General features: G+C 41.7%; 1 protein-coding gene across 1 annotated transcript in view; it reads left to right on the top strand.

Moving 5' to 3' along the window:
* Positions 1-21,599, top strand: part of usp48 (ubiquitin specific peptidase 48) — a 59,656-nt gene that overhangs the window by 10,633 nt on the left and 27,424 nt on the right. Inside the window, exons 2-4 of the mRNA XM_034167508.1 lie at positions 148-268; positions 15,068-15,209; positions 17,098-17,225. Coding sequence (XP_034023399.1) covers positions 148-268; positions 15,068-15,209; positions 17,098-17,225 — 391 coding nt within the window. The remainder of the gene's footprint in view (positions 1-147; positions 269-15,067; positions 15,210-17,097; positions 17,226-21,599) is intronic.

The raw sequence follows: 21,599 nt of genomic DNA, 5'->3' as shown, positions 1-21,599 counted from the left end.
TCAATTGTAGCTTTTTATATGAACTTTTTTTGCACTTTGAAATGTGGTTAATTTCACAACCTTCCACAGAGAAAATAGTTTTACTTTTCGCCACCGCTTCAGTAAACTAAGGGTGAACATGACTTTATTTTTTTCTTTTTTCAACAGGAGGAATTGTAAAGGGAATCCAAATTGCCTCGTGGGTATCGGTGAACAGGCATGGCTCAGGGAGATCGATGAAAACACTTTCCACAATATTGACGACCCAAACTCAGAGCGTCGAGACAAGGTTTGTGTTGGTGTTCACTCCCTGGACATTACAGCCGCCCACACATGGTGAGATGGTGCCATACATCGGGTGGTTGGCTCTCACTGCAGTATTGTATCACTTCCTGTTCCGGAGCACAGTGGTGTTTTGCTGTATCTGTTAGCTGTTTAATCTGCGCAGTTAGATCTAGTTATCTAGATCTGTTTGTTTCCCAGTGTAATCTTCACGTGCCTTAACTAAAGCACTCCCTCTGCTGAATCACCTCTAAATTATTTACACATTATTCACTTTGCGTGTTTTTAGGAATCTGCTAGCTTAGCACAGCTACTAGCTCTTAGCCGATTTAGGATGGCGGCTTCTCCTGTCTCTCCCGCACTTTTCTGCTCTGGGTGTGAAATGTTTAGTTATTCCTCGGCCTCCTTTAGCAGTAATGGTACTTGTAATAAGTGTAGCTTATTCGTAGCTTTGGAGGCCAGGCTGGGCGAATTGAAGACTCGGCTCCGCACCGTGGAAAATTCTACAGCTAGCCAGGCCCCTGTAGTCGGTGCGGACCAAGGTAGCTTAGCCGCCGTTAGTTTCCCCTCTGGCAGATCCCGAGCAGCCGGGAAAGCAGGCCGACTGGGTGACTGTGAGGAGGAAGCGTAGTTCTAAACAGAAGCCCCGTGTACACCGCCAACCTGTTCACATTTCGAACCATTTTTTTCCCCACTCGGCAACACACCCGCCGAGGATCAAACTCTGGTTATTGGCGACTCTGTTTTGAGAAATGTGAAGTTAGCGACACCAGCAACCATAGTCAATTGTCTTCCGGGGGCCAGAGCAGGCGACATTGAAGGAAATTTGAAACTGCTGGCTAAGGCTAAGCGTAAATTTGGTAAGATTGTAATTCACGTCGGCAGTAATGACACCCGGTTACGCCAATCGGAGGTCACTAAAATTAACATTGAATCGGTGTGTAACTTTGCAAAAACAATGTCGGACTCTGTAGTTTTCTCTGGGCCCCTCCCCAATCGGACCGGGAGTGACATGTTTAGCCGCATGTTCTCCTTGAATTGCTGGCTGTCTGAGTGGTGTCCAAAAAATGAGGTGGGCTTCATAGATAATTGGCAAAGCTTCTGGGGAAAACCTGGTCTTGTTAGGAGAGACGGCATCCATCCCACTTTGGATGGAGCAGCTCTCATTTCTAGAAATCTGGCCAATTTTCTTAAATCCTCCAAACCGTTACTATCCAGGGTTGGGACCAGGAAGCAGAGTTGTAGTCTTACACACCTCTCTGCAGCTTCTCTCCCCCTGCCATCCCCTCATTACCCCATCCCCGTAGAGACGGTGTCCTGCTCCCAGACCACCAATAACCAGCAAAAATCTATTTAAACATAAAAATTCAAAAAGAAAAATAATATAGCACCTTCAACTGCACCACAGACTAAAACAGTTAAATGTGGTCTATTAAACATTAGGTCTCTCTCTTCTAAGTCCCTGTTGGTAAATGATATAATAATTGATCAACATATTGATTTATTCTGCTTTACAGAAACCTGGTTACAGCAGGATGAATATGTTAGTTTAAATGAGTCAACACCCCCGAGTCACACTAACTGTCAGAACGCTCGTAGCACGGGCCGAGGCGGAGGATTAGCAGCAATCTTCCATTCCAGCTTATTAATTAATCAAAAACCCAGACAGAGCTTTAATTCATTTGAAAGCTTGACTCTTAGTCTTGTCCATCCAAATTGGAAGTCCCAAAAACCAGTTTTATTTGTTATTATCTATCGTCCACCTGGTCGTTACTGTGAGTTTCTCTGTGAATTTTCAGACCTTTTGTCTGACTTAGTGCTTAGCTCAGATAAGATAATTATAGTGGGCGATTTTAACATCCACACAGATGCTGAGAATGACAGCCTCAACACTGCATTTAATCTATTATTAGACTGTATTGGCTTTGCTCAAAATGTAAATGAGTCCACCCACCACTTTAATCATATCTTAGATCTTGTTCTGACTTATGGTATGGAAATAGAAGACTTAACAGTATTCCCTGAAAACTCCCTTCTGTCTAATCATTTCTTAATAACATTTACATTTACTCTGATGGACTACCCAGCAGTGGGGAATAGGTTTCATTACAGTAGAAGTCTTTCAGAAAGCGCTGTAACTAGGTTTAAGGATATGATTCCTTCTTTATGTTCTCTAATGCCATATACCAACACAGTGCAGAGTAGCTACCTAAACTCTGTAAGTGAGATAGAGTATCTCGTCAATAGTTTTACATCCTCATTGAAGACAACTTTGGATGCTGTAGCTCCTCTGAAAAAGAGAGCTTTAAATCAGAAGTGCCTGACTCTGTGGTATAACTCACAAACTCGTAGCTTAAAGCAGATAACCCGTAAGTTGGAGAGGAAATGGCGTCTCACTAATTTAGAAGATCTTCACTTAGCCTGGAAAAAGAGTCTGTTGCTCTATAAAAAAGCCCTCTGTAAAGCTAGGACATCTTTCTACTCATCACTAATTGAAGAATATAAGAACAACCCCAGGTTTCTTTTCAGCACTGTAGCCAGGCTAACAAAGAGTCAGAGCTCTATTGAGCTGAGTATTCCATTAACTTTAACTAGTAATGACTTCATGACTTTCTTTGCTAACAAAATTTTAACTATTAGAGAAAAAATTACTCATAACCATCCCAAAGATGTATCGTTATCTTTGGCTGCTTTCAGTGATGCCGGTATTTGGTTAGACTCTTTCTCTCCGATTGTTCTGTCTGAGTTATTTCATTAGTTACTTCATCCAAACCATCAACATGTCTATTAGACCCCATTCCTACCAGGCTGCTCAAGGAAGCCCTACCATTATTTAATGCTTCGATCTTAAATATGATCAATCTATCTTTGTTAGTTGGCTATGTACCACAGGCTTTTAAGGTGGCAGTAATTAAACCATTACTTAAAAAGCCATCACTTGACCCAGCTATCTTAGCTAATTATAGGCCAATCTCCAACCTTCCTTTTCTCTCAAAAATTCTTGAAAGGGTAGTTGTAAAACAGCTAACTGATCATCTGCAGAGGAATGGTCTATTTGAAGAGTTTCAGTCAGGTTTTAGAATTCATCATAGTACAGAAACAGCATTAGTGAAGGTTACAAATGATCTTCTTATGGCCTCGGACAGTGGACTCATCTCTGTGCTTGTTCTGTTAGACCTCAGTGCTGCTTTTGATACTGTTGACCATAAAATTTTATTACAGAGATTAGAGCATGCCATAGGTATTAAAGGCACTGCGCTGCGGTGGTTTGAATCATATTTGTCTAATAGATTACAATTTGTTCATGTAAATGGGGAATCTTCTTCACAGACTAAAGTTAATTATGGAGTTCCACAAGGTTCTGTGCTAGGACCAATTTTATTCACTTTATACATGCTTCCCTTAGGCAGTATTATTAGACGGTATTGCTTAAATTTTCATTGTTACGCAGATGATACCCAGCTTTATCTATCCATGAAGCCAGAGGACACACACCAATTAGCTAAACTGCAGGATTGTCTTACAGACATAAAGACATGGATGACCTCTAATTTCCTGCTTTTAAACTCAGATAAAACTGAAGTTATTGTACTTGGCCCCACAAATCTTAGAAACATGGTGTCTAACCAGATCCTTACTCTGGATGGCATTACCCTGACCTCTAGTAATACTGTGAGAAATCTTGGAGTCATTTTTGATCAGGATATGTCATTCAAAGCGCATATTAAACAAATATGTAGGACTGCTTTTTTGCATTTACGCAATATCTCTAAAATTAGAAAGGTCTTGTCTCAGAGTGATGCTGAAAAACTAATTCATGCATTTATTTCCTCTAGGCTGGACTATTGTAATTCATTATTATCAGGTTGTCCTAAAAGTTCCCTAACAAGCCTTCAGTTAATTCAAAATGCTGCAGCTAGAGTAGTAACGAGGACTGGAAGGAGAGAGCATATCTCACCCATATTGGCCTCTCTTCATTGGCTTCCTGTTAATTCTAGAATAGAATTTAAAATTCTTCTTCTTACTTATAAGGTTTTGAATAATCAGGTCCCATCTTATCTTAGGGACCTCGTAGTACCATATCACCCCAATAGAGCGCTTCGCTCTCAGACTGCAGGCTTACTTGTAGTTCCTAGGGTTTGTAAGAGTAGAATGGGAGGCAGAGCCTTCAGCTTTCAGGCTCCTCTCCTGTGGAACCAGCTCCCAATTCAGATCAGGGAGACAGACACCCTCTCTACTTTTAAGATTAGGCTTAAAACTTTCCTTTTTGCTAAAGCTTATAGTTAGGGCTGGATCAGGTGACCCTGAACCATCCCTTAGTTATGCTGCTATAGACGTAGACTGCTGGGGGGTTCCCATGATGCACTGTTTCTTTCTCTTTTTGCTCTGTATGCACCACTCTGCATTTAATCATTAGTGATTGATCTCTGCTCCCCTCCACAGCATGTCTTTTTCCTGGTTCTCTCCCTCAGCCCCAACCAGTCCCAGCAGAAGACTGCCCCTCCCTGAGCCTGGTTCTGCTGGAGGTTTCTTCCTGTTAAAAGGGAGTTTTTCCTTCCCACTGTAGCCAAGTGCTTGCTCACAGGGGGTCGTTTTGACCGTTGGGGTTTTACATAATTATTGTATGGCCTTGCCTTACAATATAAAGCGCCTTGGGGCAACTGTTTGTTGTGATTTGGCGCTATATAAAAAAAAATTGATTGATTGATTGATTAATACTACTGTATCTTCAAGAAATCAGATGCAGATGAACTGCGGAGTGGACCAGGCTTCAACCTTAACTTAAATTTTTTTTTTCCTTAACTAATTTTTAATTTTTCAGAACAGTATAAGTACAGAACCAAAATTCTACACAATGTACAACAGGGCTGCAGCTATCGATTATTTTAGTAATCGAGTATTCTATTGATTATTCTGGCGATTAATCGAGTAATCAGATAAAAAGTACTTCTGCATTTTTAAACAACATCAATAGCCCAGGGTTCTCCCTAAGCAATGGCACAATGTCACTGCACCAAAGTGTTGGCATTTTGCTGAAATGGCGATGGGATGTGGCTTTCTGTTTTGTTTTCTCCAACTTGTAAAATGTAACAATGTTTAAGTTTTGTTTTTTCTTTATAAAGGTTTATGGACTGGGTGCCTGCGTGATTTTTTTTTTTTTTTTTTAATCCCTCTGTGATTCAGCAGATGCATTTCAGCTGGAGGTTGAACATGCAAGCCTTGTAGTTTTTTTTTTTTTTTTAAGTTATTGTGTTTGTGAAGTGTTTGTGTGTTGCACAAAGATGCAAAATTAAAAAGTCAAACACTCAGTGTGAGTCTGAGGTAAACACAGAAGAAAGAGTGGACATCTGCTGTTTGTCAGTGTAGCCGGGGACAGAGCTGTGACTGGCCTGGTCTGAGAGCCCCTCACACTGGGCAGAGAGAGACAGCAGCCGGCCACCGGGTCAATGGTCCCTCCCCACGTAAAGCAGATCGTGTGTTTTTTTAAAAATAGACAAACACACTGCTTCGCTTTAAATGCACAGTAAGTCTATTTCAGATGATCTGCGTGGACCATCTTTCTCTTAAAAGCCTTTATTTTATTCTGTGTCTCGTTGGAAAGCGGTAGCTATTGTTGCTAATTTGATTAGCTGTTATGCTCCAGTCTTCTTCTGTTTTTTTTTTTTGCCTGCGGACATTGCAGCGCCACACACAGGCTTGGCATATGTACTACTCATTAACGAAGCTTTGAGTCACAGAATTTGCCTCGAACATTTTTTGTAATCGAATTATTCGAGTTACTCGACTAATCGTTTCAGCCCTAATGTACAACAACAATAACAAAAAAACGCAAATAAGTAAACACGTGCCCTAAAAGTCTCTATATCAGGGATGAGAATCACCCGCTGATCCGCGGCTTCCCAACTTTTGGGGTTCATTTTGGCACCTGTCTATCATTTCAAATCCAGTGAGGGGAAAAACTGAGTTGGGATGTGATGTGTTTGTGACAGATCTCACATTAGCCACGCGGTGTTGCTGTTACACTGAGCAGCGTGGTGTGCACAAGAGGTTTGCCGGGTGTCGCATACCAACTGTCCCTCCATAAAAATTGGTCCGCCTGCCTTCTGATGACACTGTACTGTTGTCTGTTCTCCACGGTTCAGACTCAGACCACGGAGCTGTTTTATCAGATTTTCATTTGTTGGTGTGATAACAACTTTTTGGATTTAAATGTGTCCAAACTAAAGAAATGATCTTTGACTTCAGACGTAACAGGGATGTGGCCAAGGAGAGCATCATACACAATGAAGAAGTGGAACTTGTCACATCATATAAGTTTTTGGGGACTATTTTTGAAGACAAGCTGAAGTTTGATGTGAACACAGACACCATTGTGAAGCGAGGACAGCAAAGAATTTATCTTCTCTGTAAACTGAACTCTTTTTCTATCAGGCCTGCAATCCTTTGTTGTTTTTATCAGTCTTTTATTGAGTCTTTTGTGTTGTTTATTTATCTGCTGGTTTCACAGCCTCTCAGTGAAAGACACAAACAGCCTGAACAACATAAAATTTGTTCAAAGATTATCGGAGTGAAACAAAGATTTACACTCTTTTTGTAATCAACAGATCCTCCAGAAGGCTGAAATCATCTTGTCCATGTCAGGTCATGTTCTCTTAGGAGAGTTTTCCCTGCTTCCTTTAGGAATCCGTTATGCGTAACCCATGTATAGAACCAACCGGTTTTTAAAGTCGTTTATACCTTCGGCAATTCGATTTTTAAATGCTCCATAGGTCTGCCATGTTTTTATTTATTTCTTTATTCTTGCTATTCATTTTAACTTCTTAAGTCTGTTTCATTTGTTTTTTATTAGTTTTATTGTTGTTATATATTGTTATTTTATTTAATTTTTTTCTTAAACGGACTGGTCAAATGAAATTGCCCGTTGTGGGATTAATAAAGTTGTTGATTGATTGATTCACTGCACATGCGTCATTTTGGACCACAGCAGCTCGTCTGAGACCGAGTCTCGACACCCAAAGCCATCAAAGGGAATAATGTGAGTATTAACCATCAGATGACAGGGTGAAACCTCTTATGTCATTCCAAAGCAGAGGTCTCAAACTGATTCCAGAAAGTGCCAAGAGGGTGCAGGCTTTTCCATCAGGTGATTTCACTGATTAATATCACTTTGAGCAGATGGAATCAGTTAATCAGTGATATCACCTGATGGAGTGGTTGGAGTGGAGTGGCTCTCAGCCCTTTCTGGAATCAGTTTGAGACCTCGGTTCTGAAGTCAGTTTTAAGTAGAAACAAGGCAATAGTCGGTGAGTCGCTACTGTCTGTTTGAAATGACGGAGGTGCAGTGAAAGCAGCAGCAGCTTCTCCAATCTTTCTTATGAACTGATGCCGAATTTATGTGGAAATGATTGTGTACAAAAGCTTCAGATATCTATCGCTGAGACAGATGATGATGACTGGAGGCAGTTTGAAGCAGAAACGAGGTGATAATCAGTGAACTGCGGCTGATGCACAGTAATGACGCATGAGCAGTGAAGGCAGGGGGGACCGTTTTTTAGGGGACACTGTTTGGTCGGCGACACTGGGAGTGTTAAGTAGAGAAGGAACTGCTAGGTTAAGGGCTAAGCACATTGTTCTGCAGTTCGTTTGCTTCTGTAAATGTTTATAAAGCTACTCACGAAACAAAGGCCTGGGTAGGTTATGACAGGGTAGAGGTACCCAAAGCAGCAAAACTTTACTTTTACTGAAAACATCTCTTACACAAGATCCCATGTCGTGGTCTGATTAGGCCCCCTGTCTGATTGGTCCCCCTATGTCTAAAGGCGTGTGCGGTGAAGCTAATGGGGCCGATCAGACGGGGGGACGAATCAGACCACAACACTGGCACCCAGTGATCTTCTCTGCCATTTTGGTACCCTCTGGAGCTCTTTCCTGTTTGCCCCGTGCAGCTGGCAAACCACGTCCAGAGGCAGTATGTGAGGATGCTCTCCATGGCAGGATTCCAGTGCCTTCTTTACCAAGTGTGTGGTGTTCCTGTCCCAGGTCAGCTTCTCCTCTCTGTGGACTCCCAGAAAACAGAAGTCCCTGACCCTGTCCACACAGGTCCCCCCAGTGATAACGGGCTGAAAGTCTGTTTGGTTTCTGCTGAAGTCTGTGATTCACGCCTTGGTTTTGGATGTGTTCAGGAGCAGGTTATTTTCTATACACCACACCATCAGCTGTTCCACCTCCTCCCAGTAGATGGACTCATCTCCTCCAGTGATACAGCTGACTGGCTGTTGCTGGTGTGGACGGGGTGCAGTCAGAGGTGTAGAGGGTGAAGAGCAACGGGCTCAGCACACAGCCCTGAGGGGAACCGATGCTGAGTGTGAGAGCTGTGGATATGTGGGGGCCAATCCTGACTCTCTGTGAGCCACCTAACAGGAAGTCCTTAATCCAAAGACATGTGGACTGAGGTAGACTGAGGTTCAGGCAGCTTCCTCACTGGGCCATGGGGAAGGCTGGTGTTGAACGCTGAACTATAATGCACAAAGAGAAGATGGGTGTAGTTACCCTGTTGGTCCAGGTGGGTCAGTGTGGTGTCGAGAGCAGCGGTCACGGCGTCCTCTGTTGACCTGTTGGCCTCGTAAGTAAATTGGTTTGGGTCTGAAGTGGGGTTTAGGAATGACATGATGTTACTTCTAACTCGTTTTTTCAAAAACACTTTTTTTTTTTTTTTTTTTTTTTTTTTTTTTTTTTTATATAGCGCCAAATCACAACAAACAGTTGCCCCAAGGCGCTTTATATTGTAAGGCAAGGCCATACAATAATTACGTAAAAACCCCAACGGTCAAAACGACCCCCTGTGAGCAAGCACTTGGCTACAGTGGGAAGGAAAAAACTCCCTTTTAACAGGAAGAAACCTCCAGCAGAACCAGGCTCAGGGAGGGGCAGTCTTCTGCTGGGACTGGTTGGGCTGAGGGAGAGAACCAGGAAAAGACATGCTGTGGAGGGGAGCAGAGATCAATCACTAATGATTAAATGCAGAGTGGTGCATACAGAGCAAAAAGAGAAAGAAGAAACAGTGCATCATGGGAACCCCCCAGCAGTCTACGTCTATAGCAGCATACCTAAGGGATGGTTCAGGGTCACCTGATCCAGCCCTAACTATAAGCTTTAGCAAAAAGGAAAGTTTTAAGCCTAATCTTAAAAGTAGAGAGGGTGTCTGTCTCCCTGATCTGAATTGGGAGCTGGTTCCACAGGAGAGGAGCCTGAAAGCTGAAGGCTCTGCCTCCCATTCTACTCTTACAAACCCAAGGACTACAAGTAAGCCTGCAGTCTGAGAGCGAAGCGCTCTATTGGGGTGATATGGTACTACGAGGTCCCTAAGATAAGATGGGACCTGATTATTCAAAACCTTATAAGTAAGAAGAAGAATTTCAAATTCTATTCTAGAATAACAGGAAGCCAATGAAGAGAGGCCAATATGGGTGAGATATGCTCTCTCCTTCTAGTCCCCGTCAGTACTCTAGCTGCAGCATTTTGAATTAACTGAAGGCTTTTTAGGGAACTTTTAGGACAACCTGATAATAATGAATTACAATAGTCCAGCCTAGAGGAAATAAATGCATGAATTAGTTTTTCAGCATCACTCTGAGACAAGACCTTTCTGATTTTAGAGATATTGCGTAAATGCAAAAAGGCAGTCCTACATATTTGTTTAATATGCGCTTTGAATGACATATCCTGATCAAAAATGACTCCAAGATTTCTCACAGTATTACTAGAGATCAGGGTAATGCCATCCAGAGTAACGATCTGGTTAGACCACCATGCTTCTAAGATTTGTGGGGCCAAGTACAATAACTTCAGTTTTATCTGAGTTTAAAAGCAGGAAATTAGAGGTCATCCATGTCTTTATGTCTGTAAGACAATCCTGCAGTTTAGCTAATTGGTGTGTATCCTCTGGCTTCATGGATAGATAAAGCTGGGTATCATCTGCGTAACAATGAAAATTTAAGCAATACCGTCTAATAATACTGCCTAAGGAAGCATGTATAAAGTGAAATAAAATTGGTCCTAGCCCAGAACCTTGTGGAACTCCATAATTAACTTTAGTCTGTGAAGAAGATTCCCCATTTACATGAACAAACTGTAATCTATTAGACAAATATGATTCAAACCACCGCAGCGCAGTGCCTTTAATACTATGACATGCTCTAATCTCTGTAATAAAATTTTATGGTCAACAGTATCAAAAGCAGCACTGAGGTCCAACAGAACAAGCACAGAGATAAGTCCACTGTCCGAAGCCATAAGAAGATCATTGTAACCTTCACTAATGCTGTTTCTGTACTATGATGAATTCTAAAACCTGACTGAAACTCTTCAAATAGACCATTCCTCTGCAGGTGATCAGTTAGCTATTTTACAACTACCCTCTCAAGATTCTTGAGAGAAAAGGAAGGTTGGAGATTGGCCTATAATTAGCTAAGATAGCTGGGTCAAGTGATGGCTTTTTAAGTATGGTTTAAGTACTGCCACCTTAAAGGCCTGTGGTACATAACCAACTAACAAGATAGATTGATCATATTTAAGATTGAAGCATTAAATAATGGTAGGACTTCCTTGAGCAGCCTGGCAGGAATGGGGTCTAATAAACATGTTGATGGTTTGGATGAAGTAACTAATGAAAATAACTCAGACAGAACAATCGGAGAGAAAGAGTCTAACCAAATACCGGCATCACTGAAAGCAGCCAAAGATAACGATACATCTTTGGGATGGTTATGAGTAATTTTTCTGTAATAGTCAAAATTTTGTTAGCAAAGAAAGTCATGAAGTCATTACTAGTTAAAGTTAATGGAATACTCAGCTCAATAGAGCTCTGACTCTTTGTCAGCCTGGCTACAGTGCTGAAAAGAAACCTGAGGTTATTCTTATTTTCTTCAATTAGTGATGAGTAGAAAGATGTCCTAGCTTTACGGAGGGCTTTTTTATAGAGCAACAAACTCTTTTTCCAGGCTAAGTGAAGATCTTCTAAATTAGTGAGAAGCCATTTCCTCTCCAACTTACGGGTTATCTGCTTTAAGCTACGAGTTTGTGAGTTATACCACGGAGTCAGACACTTCTGATTTAAAGCTCTCTTTTTCAGAGGAGCTACAGCATCCAAAGTTGTCTTCAAAGAGGATGTAAAACTATTGACGAGATACTCTAACTCCCTTACAGAGTTTAGGTAGCTACTCTGCTCTGTGTTGGTATATGACATTAGAGAACATAAAGAAGGAATCATATCCTTAAACCTAGTTACAGCGCTTTCTGAAAGACTTCTAGTGTAATGAAACTTATTCCCCACTGCTGGGTAGTCCATCAAGGTAAATGTAAATGTTATTAAAAAATGATCAGACAGAAGGGAGTTTTCAGGGAATACTGTTAAGTCTTCTATTTCCATACCATAAGTCAGAACAAGATCTAAGATATGATTAAAGTGGTGGGTGGACTCATTTACTTTTTGAGCAAAGCCGATAGAGTCTAATAATAGATTAAATGCAGTGTTGAGGCTGTCATTCTCAGCATCTGTGTGGATGTTAAAATCGCCCACTATAATTATCTTATCTGAGCTAAGCACTAAGTCAGACAAAAGGTCTGAAAATTCACAGAGAACTCACAGTAACGACCAGGTGGACGATAGATAATAACAAATAAAACTGGTTTTTGGGACTTCCAATTTGGATGGACAAGACTAAGAGACAAGCTTTCAAATGAATTAAAGCTCTGTCTAGGTTTTTGATTAATTAATAAGCTGGAATGGAAGATTGCTGCTAATCCTCCGCCACGGCCCGTGCTACGAGCATTCTGACAGTTAGTGTGACTCGGAGGTGTTGACTCATTTAAACTAACATATTCATCCTGCTGTAACCAGGTTTCTGTTAGGCAGAATAAATCAATATGTTGATCAATTATTATATCATTTACCAACAGGGACTTAGAAGAGAGAGACCTAATGTTTAATAGACCACATTTAACTGTTTTAGTCTGTGGTGCAATTGAAGGTGCTATATTATTTTTTTCTTTTTGAATTTTTATGCTTAAATAGATTTTTGCTGGTTATTGGTGGTCTGGGAGCAGGCACCGTCTCTACGGGGATGGGATAATGAGGGGATGGCAGGGGGAGAGAAGCTGCAGAGACGTGTATAAGACCACAGCTCTGCCTCCTGGTCCCAACGCTGGACAGTCACAGTTTGGAGGATCCAAGAAAATTGGCCAGATTTCTAGAAATGAGAGCTGCTCCATCTAAAGTGGGATGGATGCCGTCTCTCCTAACAAGACCAGGTTTTCCCCAGAAGCTTTGCCAATTATCAATGAAGCCCACCTCATTTTTTGGACACCACTCAGACAGCCAGCAATTCAAGGAGAACATGCGGCTAAACATGTCACTCCCGGTCTGATTGGGGAGGGGCCCAGAGAAAACAACAGAGTCCGACATTGTTTTTGCAAAGTTACACACCGATTTAATGTTAATTTTAGTGACCTCCGATTGGCGTAACCGAGTGTCATTACTGCCGACGTGAATTACAATCTTACCAAATTTACGCTTAGCCTTAGCCAGCAATTTCAAATGTCCTTCGATGTCGCCTTCTCTGGCCCCCGGAAGACAATTGACAATGGTTGCTGGTGTCGCTAACTTCACATTTCTCAAAACAGAGTCGCCATTAACCAGAGTTTGATCCTCGGCGAGTGTATCGTCGAGTGGGGAAAAACGGTTAGAGATGTGAAAGGGTTGACGGTGTACACGGGGCTTCTGTTTAGGGCTACGCTTCCTCCTCACAGTCACCCAGTCAGCCTGCTTTCCCGACTGCCCGGGATCTGCCAGGGGGGAACTAACGGCGGCTAAGCTACCTTGGTCCGCACCGACTACAGGGGCCTGGCTAGCTGTAGAATTTTCCACGTTGCGGAGCCGAGTCTCCAATTCGGCCAGCCTGGCCTCCAAAGCTGCGAATAAGCTGCACTTATTACAAGTACCGTTACTGCTACAAGGAGGCCGAGGAGAATAACTAAACATTTCACACCCAGAGCAGAAAAGTACGGGAGAGACAGGAGAAGCCGCCATGCTAAATCGGCTAAGAGCTAGTAGCTATGCACCTAGCGGATTCCTAAAAACAACAAAGTGAATAATGTGTAAATAATTTAGAGGTGATTCAGCAGAAGGAGTGCCCCAATCAAGGCACCCAAACAGGCCATGAAGCAGCACAGGCAACGCACGACAACGGTGCTAAAATAAAATAAAAATCGACTAAACACGCTGTGGAGCAGCACAGATAACGCACGACAACAGTGCTAAAACAAATAATAATAAAAAAAATAAATAAAAACAAAAGCGTTAGCAAGCTAGTTAGCTTGCCAACGCTGATGAAAGTTAGCTGATAAAAGTGCTCCGTCGCGATGTTTCGACCGTTAGAGGTCTTCCTTAGGCGTTGGAGCACAGTAAAAAAGTAAAAAAAAAAAAAAAGTAAAAAGGTAAAAAAGTAAAAAAGTCTCTGTGTAAACAGTCCCAACAGAGAGCCAAAATTCTGATGTGCAGAAAATACAAATAAGTAAACCTGTGGCCCGAAAAGTCTCTATATCAGGGATGAGAATCACCCGCCGATCGGCGGCTTCCGAACTTTCAGGCTTGCGACTCCGACGAGGGCGGTTGCATCTCCTCCACTCTCGCTTATCTCTGCTCTCTGCTTCAAGTCCCTACTTCACCAGACTGTGAATTCCTCAAATATATTGGATTCTGGATCTATTTGACTACTGTTGGATTAACCATGGAATTGATCAGGTGGTCTCTGAACACTATTGACACCATTTTTTCGACAAGAAGGTCAGGACTGGGAGATCCTACCTGCCCAGATGGAACGTATCCTGCGGGCTATGTTCTCAACTCCTGGGAGTCTTGGCGTGTTTCATGCTTGGCGCCTTTCTCCATTGAGGAAGTTGAGTATTTATTAATTTTTGGTCTCATGGTAGCAGGGCTGGTACTTTTTGGCTTATGTGCTGCCCTGATCAACTGGAAAATTGGCAAGACGGCGGGCATCAGAACCACGGCCCCTCGCTTGTCCGTCATGATTAACGAGGTTGGCAAGGCAGTGCATTCTCAGACTGCGATGACTCTTGAACTCAGACGCATATTGGATGACATCTTGGAGCATATTCGTGCCTTGCAGTTGATTTCAGAGGCCGGGTGATATTCTTAATACATAATTGGGAATATTCTTAATTCATAATTGGGATTTGGTTGTTCAAGTGGAACTGTTAAAAAGTGTTTTTCACTGCTCAACCACAACACTCCACTCCACTCCAACAACCACTTATCAAGCCTGAAGGTCAAATTGCCCGACTGTTTTCCCTCCAGAGGAATTTCTTCGGTCTGGGGAACATTTGGCTGTTTCTTATCTCAACTCACAAAGACAATAAAATGCTTTTCACAGGACTGAAGCATGCTCCATCCCCTTCTATCCCCATCAAACACTCCCCACTCAGGCGTCTGCTCACGTCATTCATTTCCCCTTCTGCATTCTTCCCCCCAAGCTGATGGCGGCGATATCTCAGGATTGCTGCGTGGCCTTCACCCACTTGCCTCAATTCGGATAACGGACTTCTTGAACCTTACTTAAAAACTTGCGGTAAACAAGTAATAATTGTGGACTAATTGCAGTCTGAGGTAACTGGAGTGTAAACATAATTTCTCCACTGTGAGATCCATAAAGTATATCTCATCTCATCTCAAACCAACAGCTGGAGGTACTTGAGAAACATTGGTGAATGTCTTTTTTCCTATTCTCAGAACACATTTGTTGGATTGACCAACTTGGGTGCAACATGCTACGTCAACACATTCCTTCAAGTGTGGTTCCACAACCTTGACCTGCGTGCAAGCCTGTACCAGTACCACAGCGCCCGGGCACAGGAACACAACACAGACTCCGGTACAGAGCACATCATGCTGTGGATGTCTGTGTGTTTGAGGACGTGTGCTCCTGTCTCTGTGGACATTTGTCTGTCTGTGTGTTTGAGGATGTGTGCTGTCTCTGTGGACATTTGTCTGTTTGTGTGTTTGAGGACGTGTGCTCCTGTCTCTGTGGACATTTGTCTGTCTGTGTGTTTGAGGATGTGTGCTACTGTCTCTGTGGACATTTGTCTGTGTGTTTGAGGACGTGTGCTACTGCCTCTGTGGATATTTGTGTGTTGTGTTTGAGGACGTGTGCTCCTGTCTCTGTGGATATTTGTCTGTCTGTGTGTGTGAAGACGTGTGCTCTGTCTGTGTGAATATTTGTATGTCTGTGTGTGTGAGGACATGTGCTCCTGTCTCTGTGGATTTGTCTGTCTGTGTGTGTGAGGACGTGTGCTCCTGTCTCTGTGGATATTGTCTGTCTGTGTGTGTGAGGACGTGTGCTCCGTCTCTGGACATTTGTCTGTCTGTGTGTGTGAGGACGTGCGCCCTTGTCTCTGTGGATATTTGTCTGTCTGTGTGTGTGAGGATGTGTGCTCTTGTCTCTGTGGATATTTGTCTGTCTGTGTGTTTGAGGACGTGTGCTCTTGTCTCTGGGATATTTGTCTGTCTGTGTGTGTGAGGACGTGTGCTCTTGTCTCTGTGGATTTGTCTGTCTGTGTGTGTGAGGACGTGTGCTCTTGTCTCTGTGGTATTTGTCTGTCTGTGTTGAGGACGTGTGCTCTTGTCTCTGTGGATATTTGTCTGTCTGTGTTGTGAGGACGTGTGCTCTTGTCTCTGTAGATATTTGTCTGTCTGTGTTGAGGACGTGTGCCCTTGTCTCTGTGGATATTTGTCTGTCTGTGTGTGTGAGGATGTGTGCCCTTGTCTCTGTGGATATTTGTCTGTCTGTGTTTGAGGACGTGTGCTCTTGTCTCTGTGGATATTTGTCTGTCTGTGTGTGTGAGGACGTGTGCTCTTGTCTCTGTGGATATTTGTCTGTCTGTGTGTGTGAGGACGTGTGCTCTTGTCTCTGTGTGATTTGTCTGTCTGTGTGTGTGAGGACGTGTGCTCTTGTCTCTGTGGATATTTGTCTGTCTGTGTGTTTGAGGACGTGTGCCCTTGTCTCTGTGGATATTTGTCTGTCTGTGTGTGTGAGGACGTGTGCTCTTGTCTCTGTGGATATTTGTCTGTCTGTGTTTGAGGACGTGTGCTCTTGTCTCTGTGGATATTTGTCTGTCTGTGTGTGAGGACGTGTGCTCTTGTCTCTGTAGATATTTGTCTGTCTGTGTGTTTGAGGACGTGTGCCCTTGTCTCTGTGGATATTTGTCTGTCTGTGTGTGTGAGGATGTGTGCTCTTGTCTCTGTGGATATTTGTCTGTCTGTGTGTTTGAGGACGTGTGCTCTTGTCTCGTGGATATTTGTCTGTCTGTGTGTGTGAGGACGTGTGCTTTGTCTCTGTGGATATTTGTCTGTCTGTGTGTGAGGACGTGTGCTCTTGTCTCTGTGGATATTTGTCTGTCTGTGTGTGTGAGGACGTGTGCTCTTGTCTCTGTGGATATTTGTCTGTCTGTGTGTGTGAGGACGTGTGCTCTTGTCTCTGTGGATATTTGTCTGTCTGTGTGTGTGAGGACGTGTGCTCTTGTCTCTGTGGATATTTGTCTGTCTGTGTTGAGGACGTGTGCTCTTGTCTCTGTGGATATTTGTCTGTGTGTGTGAGGACGTGTGCTCTTGTCTCTGTGGATATTTGTCTGTCTGTGTGTTGAGGACGTGTGCTCTTGTCTCTGTGGATATTTGTCTGTCTGTGTTTGAGGACGTGTGCTCTTGTCTCTGTGGACCATCCTGTCGTTTCTCATGTTGATTTTTAAGGTTTCTTTCTCTTTCAGACTATGAGCCTCAGTCCGTCTGTGAACACCTGCAGTATCTGTTCGCTCTGCTGCAGAACAGCAGCAGGAAGTACATCGACCCCTCAGCGCTGGTCAAAGCTTTGGGACTGGACACGGGGCAGCAGCAGGTAAAGCCACTCAGAATTCAGTGTGTGTTCACAGCACTTTAGACATTCTGCAAGAACAGCTGGGTTTGACCACTGATCTCTATATAACACTGGATAGCTAATTGTTTTTGAAGCAAACCGGCCATCGTACTTCCACTCGCATGTGCTGCTCCTTTTCTATTCATCTTTAACCAGGTAACTTTATTCTTTGTGATTTTGTTAAAAAATACCTTCATGAGGAGCTAAAAACTGCACAAATCACCAGTTCAAAGGCTGTGGATGAACATCTCACCTGTGAGTATGATTGATATGGGAGGTAATGAACAATAATTTGAAGAGTTCTATCCCTTATTCCAGCATATAGACATTAATAATAATAATAATAATTATAAGTGACTTGTGTGTCACCACATGTTGAGTTTTGTGTGGGACATACTATTTTAAGACATTTATTTGGTCTACTTGTGCATTTGTTTTGGAGCTGGGGGTGTTCTTGCTATGAGCTTTATTACTAATATTAGACTGAAGCTGTGTGTAATAAATATTATTATCGTATATCTATAAATGATATGCCAAAAACCATACCATACAACATTTATCATTATAGGTATATTATAAATCATCCATATTATAAAAACGATTTTATAATATACCTACAAATGATAAATGTTTTGGAGTGTTTGAGGACAAGTTGGGACATGCCTATCTCGGCTTTCAGTGGCTTACCAGTTGAGTGCGTATAAGAGAAATTGTGGAGAGCTGGGCACTCAAAAATGGAGGTCTTCTTTGTCTCGCTCCATCAGCGAATCCGTCATGACGCGTGAAGCCTCCGCGCGGCTTTCCATGAGAAAATCTCTTGTTAAAAGTGAAATCTGCCGGAAAATCGCTGATGTCCAGCTCTTGTGATAACCAGAGAAGTTGCGCACGATGGTCCTGGAGCCATACAGCGATCCGTTTAGAAATTAAATGGTGGTTTCTGCCTGTCGATCGCGGCTCGGAGCACGGCGCGCCGTGCGCCATTGTGGGCCGTCCTTAAAGCTGTAGTAACACTCCGTAATCTCTGTGAAGCCCATTAAAATTTTCACCGAAAGCCATGTGAATTTTCCGAATGGTTTCCAGCTGCCTGTCTCTAACAGTTTCTGAAAAAATTCTGATGGAACAAAGCCCAAATCATTCCACCATTTCCTCGCAGTGAAAAAACGACGAGAGGGGTGGACCAGTGCTCACTCAAAGCCTGCCCACAGGCGAATGACGGAACCGACAGGCGTGAAAAAACTCACGCATGCGCACGAAGGTTCAAGCTTGGCTGACGTAAAAACATATGAATCAAATCCATATATTTTTGCATATAAAAAAAGGTCAGATACTTTTCTCACAGACCTCGTATAGGTATATTATAAAATCATTATCAAGTTGTTCACCAATGAGTATGGCTTTTTACACCCTTCAGAAAACCATACAACATTATCATTATAGGTATATTATAAAATCGTTATCAAGTTGTTCACCAATGATATGGCTTTTTACACCCTTCAGAAAACCATACAACATTCATCATTTATAGGTATATTATAAAATCGTTATCAAGTTGTTCACCAATGATATGGCTTTTTACACCCTTCAGAAAACCATTCATCATTTATAGGTATATTATAAAATCGTTATCAAGTTGTTCACCAATGATATGGCTTTTTACACCCTTCAGAAAACCATTCATCATTTATAGGTATATTATAAAATCGTTATCAAGTTGTCACCAATGAGTATGGCTTTTTACACCCTTCAGAAAACATTATCATTTATAGGTATATTATAAATCGTTATCAAGTTGTTCACCAATGATATGGCTTTTTACACCCTTCAGAAAACCATACAACATTATCATTTATAGGTATATTATAAATCGTTATCAAGTTGTTCACCAATGAATAGGCTTTTTACACCCTTCACAAAACCATACAACATTTATCATTTATAGGTATATTATAATATCGTTATCAAGTTGTTCACCAATGAATATGGCTTTTTACACCCTTCAAAAACCATACAACATTCATCATTTATAGGTTATTATAAAATCGTTATCAAGTTGTTCACCAATGATATGGCTTTTTACACCCTTCACAAAACCATACAATCATTTATAGGTATATTATAAATCGTTATCAAGTTGTTCACCAATGAGTATGGCTTTTTACCCTTCAGAAAACCATCATCATTATAGGTATATTATAAAATCGTTATCAAGTTGTTCACCAATGAGTATGGCTTTTTACACCCTTCAGAAAACCATACAACATCATCATTATAGGTATATTAAAAATCGTTATCAAGTTGTTCACCAATGAGTATGGCTTTTTACACCCTTCAGAAAAAACCATTCATCATTTATAGGTATATTATAAAATCGTTATCAAGTTGTTCACCAATGAGTATGGCTTTTTACGCCCTTCAGAAAACCATACAACATTCATCATTATAGGTATATTATAAAATCGTTATCAAGTTGTTCACCAATGAGTATGGCTTTTTACGCCCTTCAGAAAACCATACAACATTCATCATTTATAGGTATATTATAAAATCGTTATCAAGTTGTTCACCAATGAGTATGGCTTTTTACGCCCTTCAGAAAACCATACAACATTATCATTTATAGGTATATTATAAAATCGTTATCAAGTTGTTCACCAATGAGTATGGCTTTTTACACCCTTCAAAACCATACAACATTATCATTTATAGGTATATATAAATTCGTTATCAAGTTGTTCACCAATGAGTATGGCTTTTTACACCCTTCAAAACCAATACAACATTCATCATTTATAGGTATATTATAAAATTATCAAGTTGTTCACCAATGAGTATGGCTTTTTACACCCTTCAGAAAACCATACACATTATCATTTATAGGTATATTATAAAATGTTAAGTTGTTCACCAATGAGTATAGCTTTTTACACCCTTCAGAAAACCATACAACATTCATCATTATAGGTATATTATAAAATCGTTATCAAGTTGTTCACCACATGAGTATGGCTTTTTTGTGCAGCCTGCCGGGTAATACCCGTGGAGACACGAAGGTCGGACCCCAGAGACGGAGAGCTGGTTTTGTACAAACACACTCGTCGGAGGGTGAGCGTGTGCCGTGTATCTAAAAAAAAAAAAGCGGGATCTGACAGACGGCTTTCGTTGAGCTTTTCTGTATGTAAATCCCATTTCCTTTAGGCGATTTCTTACAGTTCGGCCACAGACGTTGACTCCAGTTTCCTCCCATTCGTTCCTCACTTGTTTTGTTGTGCATTTTCGATTTTTGAGACATATTGTTTTAAGTTTTCTGTCTTGACGCTTTGATGTCTTCCTTGGTCTACCAGTATGTTTGCCTTTAACAACCTTCCCATGTTGTTTGTATTTGGTCCAGAGTTTAGACACAGCTGACTGTGAACAGCCAAGATCTTTTGCAACACTGCATGATGATTTACCCTCTTTTAAGAGTTTGATAATCCTCTCCTTTGTTTCAATTGACACCTCTCGTGTTGGAGCCATGACTCATGTCAGTCCACTTGGTGCAACAGCTCTCCAAGGTGTGATCACTCCTTTTTAGATGCAGACTAACGAACAGATCTGATTTGATGCAGGTGTTAGTTTTGGGGATGAAAATTTACAGGGTGATTCCATAATTTATTCCTCAGAATTGAGTGAGTCCATATTTTTTTTTTTCCCTCTGCTTGGTCTAAAAAAGTAACCGTTACTGACTGCCACAATTTTTTTTTCTTGATTTCTTATAGTGTTTCTTAAAGCCAGAAAGTTGCCATTTGAAATGACTTTAGTTTTGTGTCATGTCTGTGATCTGCTTTTTTTCTACAAAATTAAACAACTGAGTGAACATCCTCCGAGGCCGGTGATTCCATAATTATTGCCAGGGGTTGTAAATATAAGTGTAAAGATGATTGAATATATCAGAGCAGTAAACTGATCAGTGCGTGTGGATGCGCATTGACTCCCCGTGTGCGGTTATTTCCACCAGCTGATGACTGATCCACAACGTGAATTCTGCCTTCCAGAACAGCTCTTTATATAATCTTTTAAATTATCTACCCGTTGCCACATGTACAGAAGGACTGGATTGTCATTCCTACACTCATGTTATATTTAATAAAAAATAATAAGCGCATGCAGCAGCTGCTGCTACCGCTAATGCTGCATTCAAGTACCATCGGAAATTACACAACTCTTTTGTTTCAAATTCAGCAGTTGCTTGTGGCAAAATAATTCATTGTATCCACACAAAGATTAATTCTGGCCAATGTAAGGTGCCTGAGCCCAGTCAAGCTGACTGTCCACCCAGATAAAAAAAAAAAAAAAAAATCCAAGCAAACAGGCTGAGTT

The sequence above is a fragment of the Thalassophryne amazonica genome, chromosome 3 (assembly GCF_902500255.1).
Source record: "Thalassophryne amazonica chromosome 3, fThaAma1.1, whole genome shotgun sequence".
In the NCBI taxonomy this organism is placed as follows: Eukaryota; Metazoa; Chordata; class Actinopteri; order Batrachoidiformes; family Batrachoididae; genus Thalassophryne; species Thalassophryne amazonica.
The sequence above is the reverse complement of the archived record's forward strand: the minus strand, read 5'-3'. Positions and strand labels throughout refer to the sequence as shown.